The sequence below is a fragment of the Nelusetta ayraudi genome, unplaced genomic scaffold, assembly GCF_046127955.1.
Source record: "Nelusetta ayraudi isolate G7.1 ecotype Tasmania unplaced genomic scaffold, CSIRO-AGI_Nayr_v1 ptg000042l, whole genome shotgun sequence".
NCBI classification, from domain to species: Eukaryota; Metazoa; Chordata; class Actinopteri; order Tetraodontiformes; family Monacanthidae; genus Nelusetta; species Nelusetta ayraudi.
This window is the reverse complement of record NW_027466092.1, coordinates 12403096-12422288: the sequence shown is the minus strand read 5'-3', so window position 1 is coordinate 12422288 and position 19193 is coordinate 12403096. Positions and strand designations below refer to the sequence as shown.

Below are 19193 nucleotides of genomic sequence, written 5' to 3'. Positions count from 1 at the left end.
CCTGAAACACATGGATTCTAATTGTAAGGTCCTATATTGTGCAACACCCACTCTCCTATGTCAGTGAACCTCGTAGGAGGGTCCATCTTTTTCTTGTGTTTGCTCCATAGCGTACAAAGTTAGACATTCTTGAAATCAGCTCTTTGTGATGTCACAAAGTGAAAAGAACCTTATCCAAGACCACTTAAATCTGCCTGAAGCTGCCGTGATTCTGTACCCTCCCAAACACGTAGAAGGTTTAACCAGCATCACTTTTAGCAGCTAGCTAAAATGGAGCATTATTTCCAGGAGGCTCTAAACAAAGGGCTAAATATGCAGTTTTCTGGGCAACTGCAGAGCCACTTTTTTCTCTCTTGATAAACCAGCCATGCAAGGCTGCTGTGGAGATGAAAAATAAATTAGTGGGTACAATATGGGACCTTTCACTTGATCACCGTGCACAAAAAAGTTGCGCCACCGCTGCTGACTCCTCTCTCTGCCTGTTTTCCACAGCTCGTGTCTAAGGATGCGGTCAGGCTCATGGGATAGCCATGCTTAGACCACATGACCGCTATGTCACTCAGCCCTCTCTGCAGTGACCCCCGCACCGCACAGGATGCTGGGCAATAACAAGCACTTTTATCCCGGTCAGGATGACAAGGATGGGGAGAATGAAGAGGAGGAAGAGGAGCACGAAGGAGAAGACGATGGCAAGGGGGAGCACGGCGGCGGTGGCGGCGCCGAAAACGGAGGGTTAGAGGGTGTGGAGGACATGACAGGAGGTCGACAATCCTGGGAAGGCAAAGCTGGCGACGAAATGAAACCAGCAGCTGTGGTGGTGGGCCGGCAGAGAGCAGACAGAGCGCCCAAGCAGGGCAACCTGGCCAGTCGGGGCCTCCCGTATGTGAGCGGTCAGAACCACATCGCCAACAAACAACAGCAGCATCACTTCAGTGCGATCAATCAGCAGCCTCACCACCCAGGTGTGAACGCGCTGCACAAGAGGCGGGCACTCAGGGAGCGCAGCATGACCACCGTGGCTCTGCAAGAGGACGCCTTCCTCACCATGATGGTTTTCCGCATCGGGATCCCCGACATCAAGCAGACAGTAGGTGCACGTTCCAGTGAAAGACACCCGACGCACGGCCGACAGAAAGCTGTAAAAGAACTTTATTGCACATACTGCAGGTTTGCTTGTGCATTATTTAGACGTGAAAAATCCAGTCATCGCTACTTTTCTCACACTGCGGTAACAGAAATATAATAACCAAAGAAACAGAATGAAATTTGCTCGATGAATGTTCTAGTGTGCAACATTTAGCAGAATCTAAGGGCAAGACAGTCTATTGTGAAGAAATTAATAGCTGTTTACTCATCACGGAATGGTTGCTTCAATCTTAATTTGCAAATGTTTCTCAGTCATCCAGAGAAATTCAAAATAAGAAAGACTATTTTTTATTGAGCTCTGTTTTCTGTCAAAGAAGCACAATCAGAATACTTTATTAATCCCCAGGGGAGATAACATTTTCTCTCTTTTTTCAGAATCAGAATACTTTATTACCTAACGTTTTATCATCTCACATCTTTCACAATGATCTGGGCTACTGTAGATACATTTATTATGTATAATGTAAGTTATACAATGCTTGCTATTTGCAACTGATAACAAAACAATACATTATTACGAGACATATTTATTTATGGTGTCTTCTCCTCCATTTCATGCCAATAGTTGCCTTTAAACATTATACAGTGGGTATTTAAAGTATGAAGAGCATCCAAACACATATAGCTCACCCAGCTCAGCTCATGTTTTTTTAAATGAAGTAGTGTCGATCACATATCGTTGACGATTCCCTTCATGCATTATGGATAAAAGGGAGGAAAATAGCCAGCACACTCGATATGACTTTCACACATTTCCTTTTGCACCATGCAGCAGTAGAACTGTAAAATGCGCGAATACAGACAGAGTAGAGTCAATCGTAAAGTCAAATATAGTATTACAATATGTGTATGTTAATATTGTGAGTTTTTACTGTTATGATGTAAGACAATATTCAGATTTTCCGTTGAAGTTTCTTCAGTACAGGAAAAGCACAGAGACATTTTTGTCCCACCAAAAAATATTTATATTTTTACCCCGTTGCTCTGCCTTCAACTTCAACACAAGCTTTGCTTTTAAGTTTTTATTTCATGATTCAGTAATGGCACCAAAGTTGGTAGATGTGACATTTGGTGGCTGTGCTCTTGCTTCTGTTTTAATAGGCTGGTGTGGGCGGGAGAACAGTACAAAGGCTCCTGTCTCCCATGTCTACTCATCAGACATTGTCTCAACGTGACGTCACTGCCACACGGCAGCAGCTCATGTGTCTCAAATATAGGACATGACTGATGCAGGAAGAGGAGACATGTGAATCTCCACTGGCATCTGTGTCTGCAGCATACATTTAATACAAGTTTTGTTGAGTTGCAGGGAGACTTTCTTAAAGGTTCCCCATTGTAGGATTTTCCTGGATTTCATTTTCATCTTGGACACCATTGCAGCAGTTTTGAACAATAAATTCTTCAAAACCAGACAAAATAAATCAAAATCAACTTGTGCATGCAGCTAGTGTTGAGATGTTTACAGCTGCCTGCAAAAACATTGCGTCTTGTGTGCTTCCGGCTGACAATTATGCTTTGTTGGACCTTGCACACATTTCGAGAGGCACAAAACAAGTTGGCTTCAAGACCACCTGTTTTCAATAAGCAAACAGAGGTACCAGTGAGCTATCAGTGCTGTTTGTGACATCACAAAGGGCTGACTCTCTGCAACTTCTTGCACAGATGTATCAAATCAATTCATGACACAATATTGGACCTTTAATGTCTCCAGGCCTCTTCGGGATTCACATTCACTTACAACTACGTGAGCCAGGGGTCGGGAACCTATGGCTCGCGAGCCAGATGTGGCTCTTTTGATGACGGCATCTGGCTCACAGAAAAATCTTAGCTGACCTTTCTTAACACAAGTGATGAAGAATTCCGCTGATTTTCGAGTAAAACATTACAAAAATCACTGTGTTAAAAATAACATTTTATAGGCTACAATATTTTTTTACCGCAAATGTTCAGGGTTGCGCAGCTGGAGCCTATCAAATTTGTACTTACATGGGAGGGTTCGAGACCTCTATTTTTATTGCATTAAATGCGGTAGTCTACACGAGTCATTGTGAGGTGAAGCAGAACTTCCCGCCGTTTAATCAGAAAGTTAGCAAGCTGATTTATACAGCGCAAACCCTTTTGCCGAAGAAGATAAATATATTTTTTATAGCTTTGACAGATAGTTCTGAAGCCCGTGTGGCAATCTGGGTCAATTGATAATAAGGACGCAATTAAAGCAGAAGTGCCACTGTGCTCAAGTTTAGCGCAGGCAGCGGCATTTCTGGACACTGCGCGCATGCCGTGGTTTTGTATTTCGCTCTCATACTTAAATTCTCTGCACAGCAATAAAACAACACTTTGATGCCAGGATGGTTGCCCCCATGCACCGCGGACAAAGACACAGTGGAAAAGCGAGATGAGGGGAGAGGCGCGGAGGTTAGACGTGGAAACGGCCACAGTGCTTCCTTCAGACTCCAGTTTGGTGAAATCTCTGTATTTAGTTGTATTAAGAGTTACTAATTAAAAATAATAAATATTGTATGGCTCTCACGAAAATAATTTTAAAATATTTGATTTTTTTGGCTCTCTTAGCCAAAAAGGTTCCCGACCCCTGACGTAGGCCCACGTGCATAAAATGCATTGTGACCAATGAAGATGATCAGTTCACATCACAGGCACAACAAAAATAAAATTATTCTTCTGTGATGTATTTTCCAGCAGCAGGCAAAGTTTTTTGACAAGATTTTAATAATAAATCGTATTTAACTTTAAAATAAACGTAACATTTTAATGTCTGGTTAATTATGCATAAAGGTCTCCCTCGCAAACAGGGCACCGACTGGAGGTCTTTCCACACAAGGAAGTAGATCGAACTGAGTCTCTCCGGCTTTTGCCTTGAAGAGGGTTCGATTTGAACTGCAAATGAAAACTTTCTTCAGAGAATGATAATAAGGCAGCCTGCTTTCGGTCATATGGCTGAAAGCATTTAATATTTTTCTCCAAAAAAAAAATGAAAGAAACTTAATGTTCCTTTCTGACAGAGTGATAAGTGGTATTCCGTTCCATTGCAGTTCAGTTCTTCATATCCCAGGTTGCACATTTGCAAACACTGTTTCACCTATAGGCTGATTTTGAATCACACTTTGTGGATAAAAGCTCCTCGGTGTCCAGCAGCTCTGTCTTCATTTCACTCTACCAACTTGCTTTGGCTTCCTCAGCTTGATCTAAGTTTTCCGGTGGGAAACTGTCTAACCAAAAGCTGTTTTGCATCCCTGTGCTGACGTGTTTTGCAGCAGCGTTAAAAAGCTGTTGCCTGAGAGAGGGGGCTCGGAGCGCAGACAGCTGAGAGAGGGGGTTTGCATCGAGCCCATGAGGGCTCGATGCAAACCGTTTTGCATTTCTCAATTCAGAATTTCTTGAGCAAATTTGCACATTTGAGCAAATTTGTTTGTGCGTTGGGATTCTGGTTGTTGTTGTTGGGGTTTTTTTTTGGTTGTTTTTTTTGGTTGTTTTTTTAATTCTTATTTTAAATTATGCTGACCTACCCAGATGGATTTGTGAGGGTGGTTGTACATAACACCACATTAAAACCCATCTCAGGTCATTAATACCTTCAACAACACAAGTTATTATCCACTCACATGTGGAGCAGCTCTCAGCAGTATTTGTGACAGCTGGTGAGAATTGGCTTGCCCACATGCCACATCCAGGTGAGAATGGATGCCCCCGGTGTAACTTCCCTCCCTCTTAACCCCCACGCCCCTCCCCCACCACCACCACCACCACCTATTCTCCTCCTTTCTTACTCCATTTCCAACTCCCCGAACATGCTGATTGTTCCACATGTCAGCTAATCTGCCCTCGATACAACTGTAATTGCTAATTATCTAATAGGTTTTTAATGAGTTCTGGGAGAGCTGGGCGGATGAGTGACGCCGCAAAAGAGAAGAGGGGTCGGTGGTGGTGGTGGCTAGGTGTGAGGCTCCCACGCTGCTCTTCGATCCCGGCCGCGGGGTGCCACATTCATACTCTGCCCTTCCTCCGAACCTGGCGGCTGAAATAATATTGAGGGGAATTAAAGAGGAATGAGGCAAGTGAATATGAGCGGAGAGGATTAAAAAAAAGGGGGTGACGGTCTTAAAACCGGCATGTTTTAATGCATGTGCTTTACGCTGCGTGCAGGCGCACACGTCCTCATCTTCTTGGTTTAAGTCCCAGGGACCACCAAGGCATTGCCACGGCAACGGGTGCCTGCCTCCACTAATGAAGTGGTTGCCATGCCAATACAGTTGGCTACACTAACACGTAGTGGAGCCTAGCGGGGGGTTAGCGAGCGCATGAAAGTGTGCTGAGCTGGGCAAATTCCACTCACAGTTCCCGAAACTGGAACTCAACAACAGCCGATGCATACATACATATATATATATATATATATATATATATATATACATATATATATACATGTATATTTATATGTGTGTGTCTCTCTTTGAGACCCTCCGCTCCCCCCATCCCCAACTCCCACTGCCGTAAAGCCCTCTGGTTTTAAACCAGTGCGCACCTCCCGATCAGCTCTGTCCTCCCAGTCTTTAATAAGACGCAATGAATAAAAAGAGGAATAAAAAAGAAGGAAGGAAGGGAAAAGGTCCTCTTGTTGAGTTGCAAGCACACACAATAATATGAGGAAAATCTGCGTGAAATCTGCTGAGCCGTGGCAGATTCCGCTGAAGCGTCTCAGTTATTTTATCATCCCGGCCCGCGAGCCACCGGTGCAGCGGGCAAAGAGCAAACTGCCGTCTTTTTTTCCCCCCTCTCTCCTCCGGATTGTTGCCGGCTGCCTCGCATTATGTATGCAGAGATCAGAGAGAAGGAGAGGGAGGCGATGAAGGGAGGGGAAAAAATAAACAGCGGAGAGGAAAATGTTTACCCTCGTATAGAGTCTTTACTTCTTTTCTGAGGAAAAGTGGAGAGAAGAGAGGAAATACGCCGGGACAAGATTGAGAAGGAAGGGGCAAATATTCCAACGGAGAGTTATTCCCACAGATGTAGCAGATGATTAAATTTTAGAGGGGACGGGGGTCGTCTAAATTCATATTCCCCTGACCCTGCGCTCTTATTGCCTCAGCAGCCGATGTTTATTGCCGAGATATTAATTTGTAATCGTAAAAGTTTCAGCGGCCGGTTTAACAGTCAAAAGCTGTAACTGATCTGGAATGATGTGCAATAACGCAGCAGTCCTGGGTGTTCCGCGAGGTCCGGGTCCGGTCCAACATGGCCTCAGACAGTGTGACCCGTCCAGTCTCCACCTCCCCTTCTGTGCCAACAGGCTTTCATGGATCATTATCTCTCAGGTGCGCTGAATGCAGCTCAATTTGGTCGAGATGTGGGGCACCGGCGTGGCAGGTGGACGCTCGAACCGCCCAGTCACATGACCTCGGCCTCGTCCTCAGCAGGATTTTTTTTTCCTTCCTCCCGTGGAACACAATGTCCCCGCTGAGTTGTCCATTGTTTGTTGCCACCGGCTGCCAAGGGGAGCTGCTTAATCTGCAAGGTGCTTTATTTGTCAGCTGGCATCCGCATGAATGGTAGGACGCCGTGTTTCGCAGCAGAGTATTGCGCCGGTGCCAGCGAGGTAATGCTGTCCCTCTCAGCTGCCCTGGTGGTTTTAATGTTGCTGCTGATTGGGGGCGTTTGTGTCTCAGTGTGTCTGGGTTAACTCAGAGACACACACACACACACACACATGCAAAAACCATTGCACTGTCACCAAATGCAAATGTTTTTCCAGTAAATTAGAAACTCAACTTGTGATTTATAATATTTAAAGAGTTGATGTGGATGACTCTGTGTGTATTGTCGTGCATTTTAGCTTCATTTTCAGTTTGCAACATTTAAAATAATCTGTTGGCTTTGAATTTGTATAATTAGCTAATAATTATATTATCCTTTATATTTAACTAACAGAGATACTAAATAAATATAATAAATAACTGATCCGTTATTTTTTTTAATATCTTGATCGAAAGCTATATATTTACACATATCCACGGCGGCCCGGATCCTGGATTTGCTCCAGAGGTTTACTCTGACATCACTGCCACTGTAAGAAAGATGGAAAGTTTTTTTCAATTAGCTTTCTTACCTCAAACGCATTGGGCCTTTAAGTCCATTAGTTCTTTATTTCAACCATCACGCTTTCCACTTTTATTTCACAACAGACCTCCAATACATCTTCCTGAAAACTGTCTCTCAAAATCTAGTTGTTTAATTATTTCAGCCTGAAGCGTCAAGGCTTTATTTAAAGGTTCTAAAACAAGCCTGCATTAAATTTTCACAAGTTTTTTATGAAAGTTTAATAGTAATGAATATAAAAAAAAAGGAGGAGCTGAAAAGTGCCTTGTCACTTGATGGTTCAACCTGATCCCCTGGCTGCTCTGCTCTGTGTCTGTCAGAGGTGCCTCCAGTTGGACCTGGACTGCACGGTGTGGAGCGCCAAGCAGCAGGTCATCTGCTCCCTCACCGAGTCGCTGTGGGACGTTTACAACTACGGCCTCTTCCAGCCGGCCGGAGAGGGCCGCGACGCCAAGTTCCTGGAGGAGGAGCGAGCCCTGCGAGACTACCTGCAGTCCTTTGAGAAAGGCGTGCCTTACCTGGAGGTATGGATCTGGAAGAACGCGGCTTTTAAATATTATATAACCTGTGTTTTTAAAACCACCTAAACACGCAGCTCCAAGTCTGGATGACGTGACACAAAGCTCAATAAAAAATGAAATGTCATTAAAAATGTAATTGCGCTCTAAAAGGTAAAATCAAGAGGGAGCATTGTGTACGACTGCAAATATATGATTCACAGAGTTGGCCCGAGTTTAATGAGACATCCCGTGTTTAACCAGAGTGGATAATTGCAAACAAATCTTGGCAGAAATAATATTCAGCGGGAGCGCTTGATTGCATTCTGCTCCTGACGCAACCCTTGAAATGGAATTACGTTTATCTCGAGAGTCTGCCAGCCTGACGCCAGAGCCGCTTGGTTCTCAGTGATGTCACAGCACCCTCTGCTGGCCGGAGGCTCGCGTTGCTGCGCAGGGCGGGGCAGTAAGGTATCAAGTGTTTTGGCTTCCTCGCACAGTGGTTACATCCCTGATGAGGACATGTCGGTGTTCTGATGAGGACGTGTAACTAAAGTCGCTGCCCGTCGTATCCCCTCAGCTGCACATGTGCATTTTGGTCCATTTATAATAAAATAAATTCCGTTTGAATCACGTCAACGCTTCAAGAGCTACTACAGAGCCTGGCGCCCACATATTGCCAGCGAGGTTGTTGTATTTATTAAGCATCAAACCAGATTTTGCCGTCTTTTATCTTGGATAAACACACCAGTCGAGGTTTGTGCCCGGCTGTCTGCGCTCCGACATGTGGCAGAGCCCAGCTGTCAGCTGCTCGTTGAGAGCGGAGAGCCTCGCTGCACCTCCACACGTCTCTCTGCCGGCGCAGCGCTGATGGAGAGGAAGTGCAGTTCTCCGTGGCTTCCTGCCTCCATCAGAGAGGGCGCTCCAAGGCAGAGTCACCTGAACTCGCGTTGTCTGCGCTTTGAAAGGATTCTGTGTTTTTCAAGTCCGCTGAAAGGCTAACGGGAATGTTCACCCAGAGTCAGCAGAGGCTGTGGTGACAATTTCTAATCCACACAACCCTACACATTGGCTAGAAATGCTCAGTCAATCAGAGGAGGTCTTTGTTTTCCTGTTTTTATACGGTATTTCTGTCATGAATGTTGTTATTTTATGTGAAAAAGTTGAAAGAAACAAATATTCAAACAAAGCATTTTTTTTTCATTCCCTTAAAGTAAAAGTAGAAGCGATAGAATAGCGATAGGTTTGTGAAAAAAAAATCAATGCAATTTCTTCTCAATACATCCTGACTTGTGCGTGCAAACTGTTTAACACACATCGCTTCCTGACCTTCAGTTCAGGTACAAAACCAGAGTGTACAAACAGACCAACCTGGATGAGAAGGCCCTCTCCAAGCTCAGCACCAAGGTACCTGCACATTCAACGCTGCCGCTGCCGAGTCTTCCCAAGCTCCCCAACTCTAACATCCCACCACTTCTGCTTCACCCCCCAGGCCAGTCTGAAGAAGTTTCTGGACTACATTCAGACCGGAGCAGTAGAGAAACTGACCAAAGTCCTCGACAAAGGCCTGGACCCTAATTTCCACGACCCAGACAGTGGAGGTGGGTTCTTCCTGCTCTGAGCCAGAGCCAACAGGTCTGCCAGCAGGACTCTCACTTTCCCCTCTCTACCCACCTGTGGCTCAGAAACCCCGCTCTGCGTGGCGGTGCAGGCTGGCCTTCCCGTGGACGGCATCAAGGTCCTGGTTCAGGGCGGCGCTCACTTGGACTTCAGGAACAAAGAGAGCCTGACGGCGCTGCACAAAGCCGTGCGCGCTCACAATCACACCGGCCTGCTGGTAAGGACTCCAGATCAAGTGGCGTGCATGCATGTTCTGGGCCGGACAACAAACATCGTGCGGGATTGTAATAAAAAAAGACCTGCACGGTTGCTTCAGCTTGTTACATAATAGAGCAGGAGTGACTGTGTAAGCGCGGCAAATTGTGCCTCAAATGTGGGCGGTTAAAAGCCTCTAACAGTTTTTAACAGTGCTGTAAATAATATAGAAATCAAAGTGTTAGAGCCGAGAATCCCCTTTTTTCTTCTTTTGAGAACGGAGGCCTCACTCGAACCTTGGCGCCTGCCTCACGGCGTCTTCAAAGACCAGATATCAGAGACGCCGCGCAAGATGACAAATGCGGCACATGACCTACATTAGCAGGCCTTCCTTTGTCAGGAAGCGCATCAGAGTCACACTGAAAATATTTTGTTTACTCGTCCTGTTATCGTGAACTTGAAGTTGGAAACCAAGTACAGGACGCACAGAATCAGGCGGCATTTAATCTTATTTTCCCCCGGGGCCGGGGTTGGAGGCCGGGGGGGCAGAGGGGGAGTGTGTGGAGTCAAAACATAGACACAGTTGCGGGTCATGAACCCCAATCAAAGCCTGAAAGACCCCGACTGACTGTCTGTTCCTCACTAAAACCGTGTCCCAAATAATCACATCCATCTGTTACTGTTCTTCAGTGCAGTCACTGTGCGCCACAAACTAATAAACAACCACCGTTCCAGAGTCATTAGTAGTATTAGCCTTCTTCTGCTATTACAAACAACAAGCTTTCATTGTCAAATTGCAAAACGACAGCACGTCAGTAGTGCATTAGCTAGTGAATGTAGCTGTTGGTAGCATGCTAGAGCTATTCCTACAAGTGTTTATCATTTCAGCACAAGTTTTCTACCATTTTGAGATTGTGTGAATTGTATGTAGGTTCAGGGTGTTTCTATGTACCAACACACCTTTTGCATGCTTAGAATCATTAAAAAATTTGGTATTTGGTGCACAGGTGAAAGACTTAGATAGATAAATAGATAGATGTACTTCACCGATCCGAAATTGGGAAACTACTACTTGGATTCCCAATTTTAATTTCTATGCAGATGGTTTATTAGAATACATAAAGGATGGATTCAACATGGGCAAGCTGCTCTTTTTTTCTTTTTTAACCTTACTGAAAGAGAACAATGCCTGGCACTGCAGTCCTGGTTGTGAGTTTGACTCCCCCAGAATCTTTCTGTGTGTAGTTTGCATGTTGTCGCTGTGTCTGCGTGGGTTAGTCCAGCGACATGCACATGTGGCTGACTGGCAGTGATCCGTGAGTGTGAATGGTTGTTTGTCCCTCTGTGTCGGATTATGATGTACCCTTCCCGTTGTCCCAAGACAGCTGAGTGGACTGTCTCCAGCATCCTCGCAGTGCAGGAGCAGCAGTGATGATCGATGAATCTCTGGACAGCTGATCATTTTTAGCCATTGAAATCTTTCCCCACGCAGGCTCTGTTATCCCTCGGAGCGTCTCCCAACTACAAGGACCGCTGCGGCCTGACCCCGCTGTACCACACCGTGCTGGCAGGGGGCGACACCACCTGCTGCGAGACCCTGCTGTACTACAGGTCAAAGATAGGAACCAGGGACGAGAACGGCTGGGACGAGTCCCACCAGGTACCAGCGGACAGTTCAGCACCGAGTCGCTCCAAACGAACCGTCTGTGGTTCTCAGTCATTTTCTCACCCTGCACCGTCCTCCCCGTCACTTTGTCTTTTTCATGTGAACTGGAGCAATGCGTCCACTCCCCCGCCATCACCCACTTTCTCCTCCATGTCATCGCCATGCACCTCTCTCGCGGCACTCTCCTCACCCCGGGCCTCCCTCGCCTCCCTGCCTTCCTCACGCGTCTCCCCATTCTCCCCATCCTCTTCTCTCTCTCCATAGCAAAGGGACAAAGAGGAGTTTGGAATGGAAGAAATGCATAAGGTACCCTTCGTCCTCGCATCCCGTCGTCATCGCCCTGCTCCTTCATAGCCGTAGGCTCAGAAAAAAAATCACCATGTAAAGAATGTGAATCATCACAAAGTGACCGCAGAGTTTCCTTTATTGCCGAGAACTCATCCCTTTCTTACTGCAGACGCGGACGCATTGCCCACATAGATTCTATGTGACATTCTGGACAATTTCCATTTGTGCTGGGATCTGGTTGTCATGGCATTTTTATTTTAGTCCCGCCAGGCTCTGCCTTCCTCCTTACTTTGTGCAGAATTCTTGTGATATTTCAGTCCACGCAGAGCTAAATGGGGACGGTTGGCTGGTTATTTATTTGTCTTCTCTTTCTCTGGTGGTTCGTCTTTCTTTTCTTTTTTTTCCCACACAATCCTTCATTATCTGTCCTCCCCAATCTGCCGAGTTCTATTTAGCTGGCACAGCCTTGCATGCGAGTCACCCGCTCCCCTTCAAACTGGTCTCAGACTGTTTGTGATTGTCTCTGTCGCCACTCTTGACACTGAAAGGCGTGCCAGAACGGTTTTGCCCAACATTTGGAGCACCTGCTGTTTTACGGGGCCGACACCTCTTCTCAAAATGCCTCAGGGAACAGCGCCCTTCACATTTCTGCACTGTACAACAAGGTAAGTATGTAAACAGCCCCCTCATCATCGAAAAAATAAAGGAGTATTCTACCAGCCGCTCTTTCCTGCGATGGCACTAACCAACACGTTTCTCCCTCTCTGAATGATCAGGAGAGTTGTGTGCGTGTTCTTCTGTACAGGGGAGCAAATAAGGAGGCAAAGAACAAACACGGCCAGACCCCCTTTCAGGTAAACACTGTTTACCCTTCACACATTTAAATCATATTAATCAGGAGAAAATGTTGCTTAAGGCTGAAGGAATAAAAACAATAAACAACAGCGTGTGTGTTGTTTGACTGCTGTTTGCAGCTCGCTATAATGTCTGGTCACTTTGAACTTGGAGAAATCATCAAAAACCACAAAGATACCGACATCGGTAAGTTTTATGTATGTATATTGTCTATTTTTCGCCTGATAATGGAACATCGAGTATTACCATCCAATGATGCACATTGCAAAGTTGAATTTTGTCATTTATTTCTTTATTTCAGGTTTTAAAGCATTTTTGAACTGCTTTTGTACTATTCAGTTTTCAATAAATATCTTATGCTGCTCTATTTGCCAGGCCTCCCTTGACAAAAAAATGCTTAAATTTCTTTTCCAACATCGCTGAATAAATCATTGGCTTGACGTGAACCATCATTTTCTTTCCATGTTCTAAATCCACCTCGTGTTGTCTCCCAAACCCGCCTCATTCCTCCCGTCATCCCCACCACCGTCACATCAAACAATTCCTTCCACCCCAAAGTTCCCTTCTTAGAGTCGCCAAAGTACGTATCCGGCAGAAGAGAGAGCGCCCACACTCTGCCTCTCCCGTTGCTCCATTCGCACCCTCTGCTGCGGGCTAACAGCGATAACTCCGTGCCCCAGTCTGACCCACTGGGCCTGCCCAGCAAGGCTGCAACCAATCCCAACCCAGGACAGGTAACGCAGGACAAATACAAGGATGCGTCGTGTGTGCCTTTTTTTTTTTTTTTTTTTTTTTTTTTGCTGACCTTGCGCGCTGCTGTGTTGCTGTATTTATAGTAAGTAGCAGGATGGGCTGCATCAGCTCTTGTCTGTGTGTCTCTGCAGAACCAGCGCAGGGCCTCCATCGGGGTGAGGAGCTCCAGCAGCCCCAGGGCTCGAACTCGCTCACCGTCCAGAGGAAGAGGAGGCCAAAGTGATACAGAGGAGAGGCACCGGCAGCCCAGAGGCAGACAGGGGTAAGAAGCATCTTCATCAGGACTGGCTGGTCTACTGGGGTCACTCTGAGCAGGCTGGACTGTGTTTTTCACGGAGGTTTTGTCTTTCATCCATTGTTTTTAAATCCCTGGGGAAATTACCTGATTGTAAAACTTCTTTAACAACACAGGATGAAATATAAACTAGAAACAACGGTTAAATAAGTTCAAGTAAAAATAAAAAAATGTCAGGAAGCTCTATGTGACTTGTTTGACTTGTTTGTGTACAAGGAAAAAAAATGGCTTTTCCATTTTGGATGACATCTTTTATGCACCACATTTTCTAACGTTGTCAGTCTTGTTGTTGGAATGTTTCTTCCAGTTCCTGACTGACCAATATGTCTGTGTCCATGTAGTGCTGATAGATTCGGCGCCACCTCCTGATCCGGTGACAGCCTGTATTTGCCGTTGCATGCAGAAGAGATCAGTTTAAAATCCTGTCAGATAGTAGAGACATTATTATTGTTTTTGGTTGGAGGCTGAGGACAGGTTTGGACAGTTTGTCCCAGTTGAGATGTGAACTAATGTGGTACTGCTGGTCGCAGTGGACTGGTCGTGTGGCCGCATGCTGTTGCCAGCAGCTATTACAAGGCTGTACAGTAGAGCTTCAAGTTGAACGCAAACATCACTCTGCTTTTAATGGAAAAAGTTCCCGCATTGTTCTCTATGGCATCAATCACTGTCACGCTTTGTTTCGAACCTTTGAGTGTGGCAGCGTTGCTTCCTACATCATACTGTATATGCTTCTTACTCTGAGGTGTTTTGAATTCAGCAGTAATTTCATTCTGTCCTGCGATCTCTGCCTGACTCATTGCCTCCTCTGCGCTCTGCTCACATATACGCGTGCACTGACTGACAGGCAGTCACCATTAGTATATGAGATTACGTAGCGTGCCTTTTCTAGTCTTGGTGTGACTGATTAGACGACTGAAAGGGCGCTGGACTTGTTCTGGTGGAGCCCGACAAGCTGTATGTTATTGTGTGGCTTGTTTCCCACAGTGTCCAGCGGTCTTATCACTCACTGAGCAACTCTCCCCCTCCCTTTAACCCTCACTTCTTCTCTCTCTCTCTCTCTCTCTCTCTCTCTCTCTCGTTTCCTCTGCAGTGCAACCTCAGCAGGCAGTGGGGGAGGTCAGATGAAGCGCATGTACAGTGCAGTGCCAGGGCGGGTGTATGTGGCCACTCGAGCCCACTCTGCCAGCGGAGACAGGGAGCTGTCGCTGAGCAAAGGGGACAAAGTCAAAGGTGAAAGACGAACCAAAATTCACTGCGGATGAAATCTAGATTTTGAATCTAAATACGTTATTGATTGTACGATTGCTTGACCTATGGGTTGGTATTGTAGATAGATAGATAGATAGATAGATAATTAAAGGTCCATATCAAGCATATGATTTTGATTTTGATTATTTTGCTTGCCAAACATGTTGAGGGTCCATCCTTTAGCTGGAGGCCGTAAACAGAGGGCTAAATAGGCTGTTCTTAAGATTTAAATGAGATTTAAATGTTTCATTTTGGGAGAAAGGGAGGAAATAGTAGGGAAAAGAAAGGCCTGCATTGGGTATATAATGTATCATGGAACCTAAAAGTAACATCACCAGTGTTTCATGAAGCCAACTGGAAATCTGTGTAGACACGAGCAGCCCTAGCAGTGGATCTTTCTAATCACTTGTGTCATCTGCCCCTCTGTCTCAGTGCTCAGTGTGGGAGAAGGGGGCTACTGGGAAGGAACGGTGAAAGGTCGTACTGGCTGGTTTCCCTCCGAATGTGTGGAGGAGGTGGTGGGTCCCACCAAAGACAATCGATCAGGTATGACAACATCACCGGCAAAGGAAACTGTGCGTTTACCTCTTTCTGTCTGCGTCTAACCAAGTGCTGAATCCCCCCCCCGTGCTCTACACGTCTCCTCTGTGCATAATTTACTGATCACATGAGACTCAATAACTCTTTATTTTCATTCCACATGCACATTTATTCTTCAGGCAGATGCTGAGATTTATTATAGGTGATCAGCACTCCTTTTTCCCATGAATGCATAAAAAGCAATCCATTCTCTCCAAGTACATTTCTATTCTATTTTTTTAAATATGTAAACAATAACATTTTCATAATGTCAACAATTTCCCAGCTAAAAGACACAGTACAATCTTAAGATAATAGCCTAGAACTGAGAAAAGGCAAATGGAAAAGTGGTTTCATATTCCATCACGCTGGGACACCATGTACTTGTCACACTCACATTCACTATCAGGCCACCAGCCAGGGACAACTTAACACATACATGCTATATAATGGTATCATTTTGTCGGGCAGTATCACAGCAACACAATCAACTTACTGTTGTTCGCGAACATGAGCACAGTTTTAATGAGAGACCCTTGAGGATCATTTTTAGCTTTTCTGCCGTTGTAAGCAGCTGTAAAGCAGTTTAGGGAGGTAGGAACTACTTTTACCATCAGCCCTTCACACTTCACTCATTTCTACTGGTTTAGAAGTAAAGCAGAACTGGTGAAGGAAACCAACAGAGAAACTGAGGTGGTTTGTGACATTGCAGATTGAGTTTTAAATCTGACACATTGAAGCCTCTTGGTTTCTTCATGTCAAGAAATTAGATAAAGGATGCAGCTCCTTTTGCAACTTCTTATTTAACAAACATTGCACCATGGACTTGATCTCAACACCTTGTTGTACCAGAAGATTCAGTTATTTTCCCATATCTGCCACATTCATATTCTCCCCTTCAAGTCACAGCTGTTCTTTTCATGCCGCCAAATGCTGCGTATGATATTCAGAGGTGTATGTGTGTGTGTGTGTGTGTGTGTGTGTGTGTGTGTGTGTGTGTGTGTGTGTGTGTGTGTGTGTGTGTGCATGTGTGTGCGTGCTATGCTGAGAACATGGAAAAGCCAGATAGGTGTCATGTCAGGAGCGGAGTGTCTTAATTTAACACATGGTTGTTCCTCACAGAGACGCGCAGTGAGAAGACCAAGAGGAAGCTTTTCCGTAACGTCACAGTGGGAGCCTACGACGGCACTGACGGTCCTAGGTAAGAAAAAAAGAGCTGCCAAGCTTCCAGCCTGCTGTCGGTTGGTCAGTCAGTGCACCGTCGGCTTCCCTCTCTTTCCACACGGAGCTCCATTTAAAGGCCAAATACTGCAGAATTCGACTCAGTCATTTCTCATATCGTGATGTCTCTGTCAATAAACACACCAGAAATTCCATCCTTTACCCATTTTGCCCTCTCCACTTTTCCAACATGGTGTGCAAAAACATGCAGTTGTGGGAATTAGCCCTTTGTGATGTCACAAAGAGCACAGCCACAGCAGCCATGTTTTGTCCCCTTCCAAATGCGTGGAAGCAACATCTAGTCATCCATTCCAGCAGGAATCGAAACAAAGGGCTAAATATACTGATTTTGCCTGATCTGTTTGAGTTTTTTGGTCCTTAAGTAAACTTTATTGAGCCCAACGTGGCAAATTTGCTCCAATGCATTCTGAAATGAAAAATGAATATCTAAAAGATTGCTTTAAATCAGTCCTTTAAGTCAAGCAGCATTGTGTGCTGTTTTTTTGGAGGGGGTTTTGGTGGTAGAAGCAGCGTCTTCCTAACCTCTTCACGATTGCACGACTCTACGTGGCCGCAACTCTTCGCTGCCCCGTCCCAGGGCACCCCTGCAAAATAAATAAACAAATAAATGAACCAGTTGAACTAAATATGAGCTGATTGACTGCGGCGTCTGACATATTTTTAGCCGTGAATCACCAAATGAGTGTAGGCGGCAGCTGGACTGCCCACATGCTCTCACCGCTGCACAAAGACTGTGAGACGCATCAAGGTGAAACACACTTCCCTTTTTCCACTGGTAGCAGGCAGGTGAACTGTGTGTGCGTGCGTGAACCTCTCGCTCCTGGTGTGCCTTCCGGCCTCCCTGCCTGAACTTGAACACTGCCAGCATCTCTTACTTTTTCTCTTTTCTTTTTTCCTTTGCAATAACGCATCATCATCTCTAAGCACAGAGGGCAGCCAAGTCAATTCCAGCTCTGCTCATTTTTTTTTTTCCCTCAAATGCATCTGGCTCCTTGATTCCCTCGTGTCTCTATCCTTTTACCGTCTGCCTTTTTTTTTTCTTATACTGGAGCACAATTATGCCACAATGAAAAAAAAAGGCAGTGGGATGCATCTGGTGCCGCGGCTCAGCCCTCCGGCGGCCGCATCTGTGCATAATCCGATGCCACGCGCGTTTATTTGAGAGTTGCGCTGCGCAGTGTCTCTTCGTGCATCATCCCGCTCGTGAGTCACGAGGAGGCTGACACACCGAGCGCGCCGACTGGTTCAGGCTGGTGGGGAGGACTTAGCAGCCGCAGCTGCAGGGGGGTTTCGCAGCCTCCCCCACATACTGTGGCGGGCTGACATTAACCTCTCGCCGCAGCTCGAAAGGAGCCAGCGCTTCCCATGAACGCAGCCTCTCCAGCGGCTGCAGCCGGCGGGGGTTATTACCTACGCTGAGCCGGTTAAGCGCAATTGCGGCGTCGCGGTAAAGAGGTGCTCGGCAAAGAGCAAGGTGATCCCGTGAGCGTTCTCTCGCTGCACGGAGAATGTCAATAGCAGTTTCAGTGAGAGGCAGAGTGAGGTGGAGGCAGACAGAGGTGGAGGTATGGAGGTGGAGTGAGGTGGAGGCTGGAAGAGGTGGAGGTATTGAGATGGAGGTAGAGTGAGGTATTAAGGTGGATGTAGAGTGAGGTGGAGGTATTAAAGTGGAGGTAGAGTGATGTAGAGGTACAGTGAGGTGGCGGTATTAAGGTGGAGGTATTGAGATGGAGCTAGAGTGAGGTGAGGTGGAGTAAGATGGAGGTAAAGTGAGATGGAGGTAAAGTGAGGTGAGGTGGAGGTACAGTAAGATGGAGGTATTGAGATGGAGGTACAGTGAGGTTTAGGTACAGTGAGGTGGAGCTATTGAGCTGGAGGTATTGAGGTGGAGGCAGAGTGCTGGTCAGTTTCTAGAGGATAGGAGGGAATTTGTGTGTGTGTGTGTGTGTGTGTGTGTGTGTGTGTGTGTGTGTGTGTGTGCGTGCGTTTATGCGTCTGTGCGTGTGTGTGTGTGGTGGGGGGTGTTGGTGAAAAAATAGGCAGCTGTTTGGGCGAGTCGGTGAAACAAACAGCAGTCAGGGTTAGCTAGCCCAGCTAGCCAAGCTAGCGCCACCGCTGCCCCTCCCCCGCAACCCCCACCCCGGCTCCCCTCACGTCAGCCGCCTGTCATGGTCGTCATCGGTGCCGCCACCGCTGCTCCCCTTTGTTTCCTCCTTCATTCACCATCTCCTCTGGTTGTCTCAAGTAAGCCGGGTGGACCCTCTCTCTCCCTCCTTCATCCTCATCCTCATCCTCCCTCCGCTGCCACCAGCCACTCTCTCGCTCCGCTCTCCACGCTTGCTGGTGGAGGCAGAGAGGGAGGGAGGCAGAAGGGAAGGGGAGGGGGAGGGGAGGAGAAGCAGGGGGAGGAGGAGGTGGAGGAGGAGGAGGCGCGGTGCTGCTGCCGCCGCTGCTGCTGGTGGAGAGCGCGCGAGAGAGAGGAGGGGGGCACATGGCAATGGGGGGATGCGGAGAGAGAGAATTCTCTCTCTCCCTCTCTTCTTCGTGGCCGTCACTGGGCCCCAGAAACAGGAGCGTGTGGTTCATTTACAGGTAGCGGCTGTTTCCTCATTCATTGGCTGGCTATGGATGTGAGGAGAGGACAATGGAGAGAGGGGAGAGGTAGATGATGCTACTGAGAGGCCGTGCCTTTATTTAT

At 46.5% G+C, this 19193-nt stretch overlaps 1 protein-coding gene across 1 annotated transcript in view; it reads left to right on the top strand.

Moving 5' to 3' along the window:
- LOC142893696 (SH3 and multiple ankyrin repeat domains protein 1-like) overlaps positions 1-19193 on the top strand; it is a 42202-nt gene that overhangs the window by 10670 nt on the left and 12339 nt on the right. Inside the window, exons 2-16 of the mRNA XM_076034516.1 lie at positions 493-1087; positions 7578-7781; positions 9090-9161; positions 9247-9355; positions 9440-9591; positions 11062-11229; positions 11500-11541; positions 12072-12188; positions 12300-12377; positions 12498-12564; positions 12937-13112; positions 13263-13393; positions 14517-14656; positions 15107-15220; positions 16376-16454. Coding sequence (XP_075890631.1) covers positions 596-1087; positions 7578-7781; positions 9090-9161; positions 9247-9355; positions 9440-9591; positions 11062-11229; positions 11500-11541; positions 12072-12188; positions 12300-12377; positions 12498-12564; positions 12937-13112; positions 13263-13393; positions 14517-14656; positions 15107-15220; positions 16376-16454 — 2141 coding nt within the window. The 5' untranslated portion in view covers positions 493-595. The remainder of the gene's footprint in view (positions 1-492; positions 1088-7577; positions 7782-9089; positions 9162-9246; positions 9356-9439; positions 9592-11061; positions 11230-11499; positions 11542-12071; positions 12189-12299; positions 12378-12497; positions 12565-12936; positions 13113-13262; positions 13394-14516; positions 14657-15106; positions 15221-16375; positions 16455-19193) is intronic.